The sequence below is a fragment of the Podarcis vaucheri genome, assembly GCF_965113315.1.
Source record: "Podarcis vaucheri genome assembly, chromosome: 15".
Lineage (NCBI taxonomy): Eukaryota > Metazoa > Chordata > Lepidosauria > Squamata > Lacertidae > Podarcis > Podarcis vaucheri.
The window spans coordinates 25,574,470-25,585,587 of NC_138753.1; the positions used below are offsets into that span (position 1 = coordinate 25,574,470).

An 11,118-nucleotide genomic window follows, 5' to 3' on the forward strand; every position below is an offset into this window, starting at 1 on the left:
AAATTGACAGAATATGTGCAGCTTGCAGACTTAACATATAGAATAAGAGAAAAAGAAGAACATACGTTTAAAGGAGATTGGAAAACGTTTATTGAATACAGTGTACCTTGGTTTGCAATCGCTTTGGATTACAACCCTATTGGATTACAACCACATCAAACCTGGAAGTGCGTATCCCCCCCCCTTTTTTGGATTACAACCAATTTTTTTGGGAGGCCCCATTGGCGAAAGCACGCCTTGGGTTACAACCTGTTTTGGTTTACAACCGGACCTCCGGAATGGATTATGGTTGTAAACCAAGGTACATGGGCATATGGGAAATAATTTTGTGAAAGCGCTGGCAGCATTAAGATAAATTCATCAGTGTAAATAAGTTTTGATGGGTGCAATAATGGAATACTGATTAGTATAGTTTTTGTAAAATATGCAGGGATTTAAGGTATGTAAAATGAACCATGGAAAGAGAAGAAGGGAGGTCATTGATATCTTAAGGATGTAAAATGCGTATTTGAAATTGTAAAACAGATACACACACACACACACACTGGGAAACATCTTCTGGGGCCAAGCTCACATGTGCTTTTGGGTGCCGTGCTCTCTTGTGAGATTGCGGCCCTGAAAAAGAGTGTGACTTTCAGGGCTGTGCTTTTGCAAGTTTTGGGGCACTGTGCTCTCACATGAGAGCACAGCCCTCCCCCCCGAGATGTCCCATTTTAATCAGGACATTGGAGGTGTGTGTCCCTGCCTTCCACTCCATCAGTCTCAAAGAGCACCACTTGCCAGCGCTCCAAGGTCTCAGAGTGAGGTTCTCTCTCAGCACTGCTACCAGGTGGTATTGAACCAGCCTTGCCAGGAATCAATTCTGGAGAGTTCTGCATGTCAACCAGGTGCCCTGCAATCGACCTGTGTGTCTTGTCAACTAAGGATTCCAGTCCCCTGGGAACCTCCCCACCCTAAAAGAAAATGGCTGCTTACAGGGAGAGTCAGAACGCATGCGTTCTTTGCAACAGGTTTATTCGCACACAATTAAAAAAATTTCCAGTCGCCATTCCAGAAACTGGTTAGGAAGACGAGATGAATTCAGCGGGGATTATTTCATCAGTGAACCACATTCCCGAGAAAACAAGGGTTGCTTAAGACCTGCTGAAATCAATAGGAAAGATTATCCATTGGCGTATGAAGGAAACCTTAGCTAATTAGACAACTTAACATTAATGCATTCATCAGTCATAGAAATCTGCATACAAATGAATTAGTCATTTTGAATAAATAAGAGATTTCCGATGGTGCTTGTGTAGCAGGGATGGGGAATCTGGGTAAACCTGTGTCCTGATTTACAGAGGACAGCCTTTTATGTGGAGACCTCCTCTGTTTCAGGAGTGGAGAACCTGTAGCCCCAAGATGTTGCTGGACTACAGCTGCCACCAACCCTAGCAAGCTGTTAGTTTCTGTTTTGCCACTGAGCAGCTGCTTAGAGTCACAAGGCTCTGTTTACATTCCAGAGACAGTTCAGGCTGTTGGAAATCTCACGGGAGAAGGGAGACGGATGTGACGTTACTGGTTTCCTGTTCCTTTGTTCAGTTGCTCTCTGCTTTCATAGAGAGAGGATGTTTCTTTGCTGTCTGCGTAGTAAGAAATAAAGCATAGCATGTAGCCATAAATATCATCACTTCTGCATGCTGTTTTGGATTCTCTGCTGAATGGAATGTGCCTGAGGCCTCATCAAAGGCTCAGGTTGTTAATTATTCGTCAGGAGGGCGATTCCGGAAGATGAGCTTTATCAGCTTGGCCGAGCGCAGATTCTGACACAAGCCTAGTCTATGGTGGGTGATGCTGGGAGTTGTAGTTCAGTAACTTCTGGGAGGCCACGGGTTCCCCCTACCTGCTCTGTTTGAAGGGCTCTCTGGTCCAAGTTGGGTTTAAAAGACAAAGTTGGGAAATAGACCAGACAGTGGCCCATCAATAGTTGCATTGAGCAGGCACAGGTCGCCTCACTGCATTCTCTTTCATCGTAGTGGGGAAGACTGTATCTCTTACTTCAAATTATAGTAACTCTTTTCAATGTTTTGATTTTTTTTTCTACATATAAATAAGCATGTGCAAATTTTATTTATTTGTTTGTTACATTTAAAACCCACCTTCCCCCCCATGGAACTCATATTTCTCCCATTCCTCATTTAATCCCCACAACAGCCCGTGACACAGTTGGGCTGAGAGGTAGTGACTGGCCCAAGATCACCCAGTGAGCTTCATGGCTGAGTAGGAAATTGAACCCTGGTCTCCCAGGTCTTAGTCCAACACCCTAACCACTGCACCACCATTGGCTCTCTATTTTACAGGATGTGCAAGCAGTCACCATATGGGGAACCTGTGGCCCTGCAAGTGTTGCTGGACTCCAGCGCCAATCATTCCCCACCATTGGTCACGCCAGTTGCAAGGCCTGATGGGAGTTTGAGTCCAACAACACAGAGAGGGCCAAGGGCGTCTCCCCCCTCCCCCCTTGCAGCAGGCGCCATCTTGGATGAGGTCTTCCTTCCTGTGTGAGGCGAATGACTTGCTAAGGCACTCTGCCCGTTGTTAAAATTATTAACATTTTAAGTAGATTTAAAAGGATTCCTAAGCAATTATTAAAAGAAGTTAAATAGATTAAATGTCACAGGTCTAGTTGTGAAGGGTGCCTGAAACTTACATAAAAGTCAGGTGTTGCAGTGCGCAGAGCAGCCCCTCCACAGCAGTTGGTTTTTTTATCCTGAGGAAGCTGTGGAAGAGAAGAAATTGGGTGGTAGCCTTCGGGTTCTCGCCAGTACAACTACTGGGGATCTCCTGTGGTGAATACCAGGGCCCCTATCTACTCCACAAGCTTATATCGGCTTTGTATCACTTTCCCCCCAAAGGATGCCAGGAAAGCATACTTTGCTGGGGAGTCTCTTCCGAGAGAGATTCCTATTGCCCTCCTAGAACTTCAGTTCCCAGGATTCCTTGGAAAGCCTGTGTGATAGTTAAGAATATCTGGAGCTAGCCCAAGATATTTTGCAGCCTGAAAAAAAAAAAGAAAAAAAAGACAAGATGGCAGCCCTTGGACTCCGTGCTACAAAGCCAACTAGACTGATAGCTGAATATTACTTCAGCACTGGTTCAATATTTTTCACCTCACCTTGAGGAAACAAGGCTATCTTAAGGGGCGCAGAGCAGGCCACATACCAGAGACAGCTGTTCCCTATCCTTATCCCCCACCTGAGGGAGCTGTTTGACTCTGTCCAATGGTAAGACCAGAAACTGAGAGTATCCTAAGTAAAGGTAAAGGTAAAGGACCACTGGATGGTTAAGTCCAGTCAAAGGCGACTATGGGGTTGTGGTGCTCATTTCGTTTCAGGCCAAGGGAGCCGGCGTTTATCCACAGACAGCTTTCCGAGTCATGTGGCCATCATGACTAAACCACTTCTGGCGCAACGGAACAACGTGATGGAAGCCAGAGTGCACAGAAATGCCATTTACCTTCCTGCCACAGTGGTACCTATTTATCCACCTACCGCTAGGCTGGCAGGAGCTGGGGCAGAGCAACGGGAGCTCACTCCGTTGTGGGGATTTGAACTGCCAACCTTCCAATCGGCAAGCCCAAGAGGCTCAGTGCTTAAGACCACAGCGCCACCTGCTTTTTACCTCTAATATCCTAAGTACCCTGGCAGGATCAGAGCAAAGTTCCATCTAACCCAGCATCCTGCTTTCCACACCAGCCAATCAGATGCCATCATCCCCTCCAAAATTTCTCCAATGACAATAGGGACATCCTAAGGAAAAGCGAGACATTCTGGGATGAAATCAGAAACCGAGACGGCTTCTGTAAATCCAGGAGTGTCCCTTGAAAATAGGGACACTCGGAGGTTGTGTACTCACCGCAGGGGACGTAGCAATCGCACTCACAAAAGTCACAGCGAGAGAACCATCGGGTCCAGCCGGATTGCTTGGTGACGCAGGAGGAGATCTTGATGCAGCCATGATTGAGAAAGGCCCCTGGGTACACCTTATGGGGACAGGTGGAGGAGCAGCTCCCATCAATATCCCGCTCGTTTATCTCAATCCGACCCCGGAGGCAGATCCCTTCGCAGAAAGACACAAAGCAATAAAAGCAGGCATGACGCCAGAATGACTCGTTCAAGAATATGCAGAAATGGTGAAACTTACTGGAAAAATAAGAAATCAAGATAACAAGCTTTTTAATAGAAGAATGGAAATGGTTTATTGAATATTTACAAATAAACTGTAAACAGATAAGAACATTGGCAGGATTATTGTAATAACCTCCAGTATATATTTACAGTGTATATCTATAGTGGATAATTAAATGAGCAAGTTAAATGAATTTGGATATGCAGAAGATATTTAAAATAAATTTAAGGAACAGCAAAAAGAGGGGGAAGGAAGTCAAATTTTGAAATGTTATATTGATTGTAAAACTAATTGAATGTATAAACATGAAAAGTATAAATAAAAACTTTTTTAAAAAAGAAAAAGATTGGCAATGGTGCCTACCTGAGAGGTGCCGGAACTGAGTTGCAGCAAGTTCCCACTGGAAAAAAAGCTCTGGATACACGCATGGAAGGCACACAGTTATACTTACTGAGGCAAGTAGGCTTGGGGGTCCAGCGGCCACTCGATTGGCAGGCGCTAGCAGGATCCCCCACCAGCAGGTACCCAGGCCGGCAGCTGTAGCGCACCACCGACCCGACCCACCAGTCGTTCCCATAGACCACCGAATTGAACTCTGTTTCTGGTCGTCCACAGTTTACTGAGAAAGAAAAAAGACACACACAGGGACCCTCCAGGTGGTTGCTTTGTGGCAACTGTTTTCCGCAACATGCCGTTGACGCAAGAATTGTGGTTTAGCAGTGGGTTTATAACAGACCACCTGCATGCCATTCTGCTTGACTGGCCGTTCAGCTATGTTTCCTCCTTTCGCCTTTGAGAGGGACACTTTTGCACAACAGTGAAATGCTGGCAGGACGGTTGGAGGATGGATGGCTGCTAACAGATTGAGGTTCAATCCTGACAAGACAGAAGTACTGTTTTTTTTTGGGGGGTGGAGGACTCCCTGGACCTGAATGGGGTAACTGTGCCCCTGAAGAACCAGGTGTGCAGCCTGGGAGTCATTTTGGACTCACAGCTGTCCATGCAGGCGCAGGTCAATTCTGTGTCCAGGGCAGCTGTTTATCAGCTCCATCTGGTATGCAGGCTGAGACCCTACCTGCCCGCGGACTGTCTCCCCAGAGTGGTGCATGCTCTAGTTATCTCTCGCTTGGACTACTGCAATGCACTCTACATGGGGCTACCTTTGAAGGTGACCCAGAAACTACAACTAATCCAGAATGCGGCAGCTAGACTGGTGACTGGGAGCGGCCGCCGAGACCACATAACACCGGTCTTGAAAGACCTACACTGGCTCCCAGTACGTTTCCAAGCACAATTCAAAGTGTTGGTGCTGACCTTTAAAGCCCTAAATGGCCTCGGTCTAGTATACCTGAAGGAGCATCTCCACCTCCATCGTTCTGCCCGGATACTGAGGTCCAGCGCCGAGGGCCTTCTGGCAGTGCCCTCGCTGCGAGAAGCCAAGTTACAGGGAACCAGGCAGAGGGCCTTTTCGGTAGTGGCACCCGCCCTGTGGAACGCCCTCCCACCAGATGTCAAAGAGGAAAATAACTACCAAACTTTTAGAAGACATCTGAAGGCAGCCCTGTTTAGAGAAGCTTTTAATGTTTAATAAGTTATTGTATTTTAGTGTTCTGTTGGAAGCCGCCCAGAGTGGCTGGGGAAACCCAGCCAGATGGGCGGGGTATAAATAATAAATTATTATTATTATAACTCCCCGGATGCCATCATGAGAGCAAATCATAATGCAGAAAAAAATGTGATTTTGCTGGTTTCTGGTGCTGAAACTCTTACCTAATCCTCGGAGTCCGAATTTCTGTTGGCCTCATTCCATTTTCAGTTCATGTTCCCCCCAAAGCACCCCTCCACCCCAAACATTGGGCGCTGCTTCCAATCCCAGGCCAGCATACTGCTGAAGTATTGTCCCACTGGATCAGAGCAAAGGTCCGCCTGGTCTAGCATTCTGCTCCCAACCAGATGTCTCTGGGAGCTTCACCATCAGGGGGTGTCTTTCCTTCGAGTTTGTCCCACCTGTATATCATGGTAGACTATCTAGTCACATGGAAGTTCTGTTTAACTAGGATGACAGCCTGCCTGATCAGCCTCTTCTCCACCGTGAACCTGAGTAATCCTTTTTTTAAAAGAGAAGTTTAATCCTCTTTAAATCCTCCACGTCGCCCCTTTCCCCTCCCAATTACTACTATACGATTACCGTAGCTAAACGCTTTACAATCTCCATTCTGTTTGCCCTCATTAACAACACAATCATTTCCAAGAGCGGTGATGACATGTGATTGCAGTATGTGCGTGTGCTAAATTATTAATGATCCCCCCCCTAAAATAAAAATCCTAAAAAAACCACAACCCCATATTCCTCATCAGCAACAAATGATATTTCTACATGGGGGGGGGGAGTTAGTTGCATCCAGTAATGCCATGGCAAATTCAGAAGCACAGGCTCCTTTCATGACCCACACACTCTCAAAAATTATTGTATGATCTTAGAAGGTTGTATAATCTTATAATTATACAATAATCTTAGACTTATACAACAACAACTAGGGATGCAATGCAACAATCAGTTCAGATCTCTGATGTGTTGCCTTTCAGCTAGATTTCTATGCACCTACGTGGGCAAATGAATTCGAGTGCTCCAACATCTTATTTTAAAGTGACTTAAATTTTGTTTTCCATGATGTTCCATTGCACCATTCTCTTTTCAGCACTTGGGTGTTCCTAAATGTGTGTTCCCCCTGCCCCCACTTCCCCCCAACTTGCAGAAAATATGGAGGGTGACCCCCCAAATATTTTATCGGGGGGACAAAGAGACCAGGGCCCCATACAGTTGGCGCCTATGCTCTGGAACATACAAGCGCCTTCTCCAGACTGACCCTAGGAGCCAATCCTCAATGTCTGACGCACCTCCTTTCACTCTGATTGGTTCCAATCAGCATCAAGGATGAGAAGAATCATTCTCAGTGGCTAAAAAAACCCCTCCCCTTTCAGGATATTGGCAGCAGCGACCCTGTGGCAGAATTAGTAATGGCCTTTGACCTCTCATGACCCTAGACCACTACAGCGCCGGTTGCAGCTTGCAGCCTAATTGGGATTTGAATCTATGTATTCTGGATTTGCACATACCCCGGCAAAATGATTTGTACCCCAACCAACAGCAGCTTCCATTCCCACACGTGCTTTTCTTCAGTTCTTTGTGCTTTCCTTTACAGCCTCCCATGCAGATGGGGGCAGTTCCAGACCAGTAAGTGTCCACGTTTTCTGGAAAAAGAAGATTTTTTTAAAAAAACAACAACAACCCAAAGTGTAATAATTTGTTCTATCCTAAAAATAAATTATAGTACAGTGGTACCTCAGGTTAAGTACTTAATTCATTCCAGAGGTCCGTACTTAACCTGAAACTGTTCTTAACCTGAAGCACCACTTTAGCTAATGGGGCCTCCTGCTGCTGCCGCGCTGCCGGAGCGCGATTTCTGTTCTCATCCTGAAGCAAAGTTCTTAACCTGAAGCACTATTTTTGGGTTAGCGGAGTCTGTAACCTGAAGCGTATGTAACATGAAGCGTATGTAACCCGAGGTACCACCATACAGTGGACACTTGGGTTGCAAACGTGATTTGTGTGGGATGCACGTTTGCAAACCGCAGTGGGTGTCTGTGCACGCGCGAGTTGCGATTCGGTGCTTATGCACAAAGCACAATTTAGCGCATCTGCGACCGCCGAAACCCGGAAGTAACCTGTTCTTCCATGTTTTGGTGGTCCGTAACCCGAAAAAACGCAACCTGAAGCGTCTGTAACCCGAGGTATGACTGTGATTGTTATATCCATTTATGAAATGCAGAGCTCTGCTTAGCCCCAACCATGTCTATTCAGAAGGAAATCCTACTGAATGCAGTGGAGCTGACTCCTAGGTGAGGTTAGGATCGTGGCCTCTTTCTGTCAGCCAGAAAACGTTACAATATTTGGTAAACCCCAGCATTTAAGTGACAGAAATAAAACTAGGTAGTGTACATACTTATTAAGTGTCAGTGTCTGAAGAAGTGTGCATGCACACAAAAGCTCATATCAATAACAGGTCTCTAAGGTGCTACTGGAAGGAATTTTTTTATTTAGTGTCATAACATTTCATTTATTTATCTGTTTAAATAGGAGTTTGCTACTTTCCTACTTCAGAGTCTGCAAAAGTGTCTCACAACAATGCTGGCAGAGGCTGATGGGAACTGTAGCCCAAAACACCTGGAGGACACTAGATTTAAGAAGGCTGCCTTGAAGTTTGGCCAGGAGGTTTTTAAAAAGAAAGAAAAAATCTCTCAAGATTTACACTTGACAACAGAAAAATATAAAGTTTAAAATTTTTCAGATTTCAAACTTGTGAACTATTTAATCTTAGTTTAAGTTCCTGGAATTACACAGCACAATAAACAACAATGGCTTTTAGCATCAAAACATGCAGAGCAATTAAGTTATTACCTTGATAATCCTTTTTTATAGGACAAGCCTATCCATGTCCCAGAGTTCAATGAGGCTTGCTCCCAAGTAATCAGATAAGACTGCAAACTTAGCCACCCTATAAAAGTGTCAGTATTTTGTCTTCTTTTTAAAAATTTGCTATATAGTAGGATTTTGTGTGTGTAAACTTTTATCATCATCTTTCCCTTGAACTACAATTAAAAGGTCAGTATTCTTCCCCCCATTTTGCAGATGTGTAACTGAGGCTCAGATAGATTGTAGTTTGTCTAAGGGCAGCCAACTAGTTTCTGGCAGAGTAAAATATAAACCAGGGGCTACCTGGATCATTTAACTATGCACCATGAGTTGGAAACTTTATTTGTGCAACTGACTTGTAAGACTCACCACTCCTTCTGCAGCCGCTGACCCAGAAATCAGTGCCTCTTAACCCCAAGAGCTACTTTAGCATGGATGAAGCTTCCAACACCAAGAAGGAGGACGCTCAGCCCTTACCTTGTACCTTGGCTCCCTGTGACTTACCTTCCAACTCCTCGCCCGAGAGGAACTCGCAGAAGGAAAGGAGGAAGAAGAGAATCATCAGTGCCATGGTGGGTATAGCAGGGCTGGCACCCCGCTAGGGGAGTTTTTCAGTGGCTTCAAAGGGAGAGGTGGAATTTGGGGAATAAGTTTTTTCACCTGCCCTCATGGGCATGGCAAAGTTGAACTGATCGCTAGAGGGCCTTGCAGCAGCCCAGATCCATTCAAACTGCAGAGAAAATCGCCTTCGCTTCTTTTTTTTCCAAGATACTGTGCAGCACAGGGGGAGGTTGGGAAGCTTCCATTAATCCCTCCACAAACCCTCCCCGCCTCTCCATGCCACAGATAATCCCACAGCAGCAAGAGCGATTATTTTTTCCTCTCTCTTCCAAAAACCTTATACCACAAGTCCTGGAATCTCACACAGGAGCACCAAACATAGATGCTTTCCTAAACCAGCCATTTTCAAGTAGTTAGTGTGGGGAAGATTTGGGGACCACGGAGAATGGAGACACACTGGATAGAATTTGGGGTATGGAGAACTAGGACTGGGTGGCTTTTGAGCAAACCATGTCCTATCAGCTACCTTAAACCTAACTTACAGGGCTGTTGCGTGTGAAAATGTCACAAGACACTACAGAGAGAGAGCATTTCAAAGAAAGCAACCTGGGATAACCTCTGGAACAGAAGGCATCTTCTTTGCAAGACAAGCTCCGTAAAGGGATGGGTAAGGAGATTACAGGAGGGTCTCCTAAGGATATTGGCTGTCTCTCTCTCTCTCTCTCTCTCTCTCTCTCTCTCTGTGTGTGTAATGGACTGTTTTTAAAAGGGGGAACCCGGGAAGGCATGCAAATACTGCCCCAGTCTGTCATTTCCAGGTGACAATCTTAAGGCAAAAGGAGGGAGAGAGAGTCAACTTTCCAAGTGTGAGTTATATTGCAGGAACCTTGGTCCAGAGTTTCCAGGGACAAAACCTAGAATGCCAAGCCCTGGAGTAAGAGCCTGTACTGGGAATGTGCAGCAAACAGAACCAGCTGTTCAAGATATATCCCGGATTAAGGCTGAGGGGGAATAGCAAGCAGATGCAAAATACAATTTACAAATTCCCAGCCCTTTCTTTACCAGGCTTCAGGTACCCATCATGAGGTTAAAGCAGAGGCACCTTTTTAGTTCAGTGAACCATTTCCCCCCTTGGGAAACCTCCCAGAGGCATCAGCGGGTGGGGTCAGCACCAATGATGGGTGTGGCCCAAGGCAAAAGCAACAGATAAGACTCTTGCCTTTGGGCAGCCAGCTGTATTTCAACCACACAAGTGTCAGATTCGTGTGCACACATCTGTCATCATCCATCCAGGCAAGCAATAGGTTTCATCACAGGTCAAGGACATATTCCAGTCAGGCAAACGCACAGAGGGCCAGGTCTGTGGCAGGCATGGCCTGAGCAGAGTCCCCAGGCCTGGAGCACCGTATTTGCGCCAAATCAGAGGTTCCCCACCCCTGCGTAGAGGATCTCTGGAGTCGTCATATAGGTATCTCGGGGGTAGTGGAAAATCACCTGCCAGCACTTTGGGACCCCTTTTACAAGGCAGGAGCCTGACTCTCCCCCCTCAACAAAGAAATAATCCAGGCCACAAAGTACAGTGGTGCCTCGCAAGACGAAAAGAATCCGTTCTGTGATTCTCTTCGTCAAGCGGTTTTTTTGTCTTGCGAAGCAAGCCCATTGATGGATTAGCGGATTAGCGGATTATTTGCTGATCGGATCAGCTGATAAGCGGCTTAGTGGCTTAGAAAAAGAGGGGGAGGGAAAAAAACCGCAGGAACTCGCAAGACATTTTTGTCTTGCGAAGCAAGCCCATAGGAAATTCATTTTGCGAAGCACCTCCAAAATGGAAAACTCTTTCGTCTAGCGAGTTTTCCGTCTTGCGAGGCATTCGTCTTGCGGGGCACCACTGTATAGATACAATGGGCAGCAACAGG

At 45.9% G+C, this 11,118-nt stretch overlaps 1 protein-coding gene across 1 annotated transcript; it reads right to left on the bottom strand.

Annotated features, from left to right (window-relative positions):
• Nucleotides 1-997: 997 nt before the first annotated feature.
• On the bottom strand, nucleotides 998-10,419 carry LOC309519853 (inactive serine protease PAMR1-like). Its single transcript, XM_082201098.1, has 6 exons — nucleotides 9,146-10,419; nucleotides 7,285-7,419; nucleotides 4,619-4,786; nucleotides 3,895-4,098; nucleotides 2,690-2,758; nucleotides 998-1,143 (listed from the first exon to the last, which is right to left on the bottom strand). Exons 1-5 carry the CDS (start codon nucleotides 9,210-9,212, stop codon nucleotides 2,745-2,747), a joined length of 588 nt encoding a protein of 195 aa, XP_082057224.1. The 5' UTR covers nucleotides 9,213-10,419; the 3' UTR covers nucleotides 998-1,143; nucleotides 2,690-2,744.
• Between the last annotated feature and the right edge of the window lie 699 nt (nucleotides 10,420-11,118).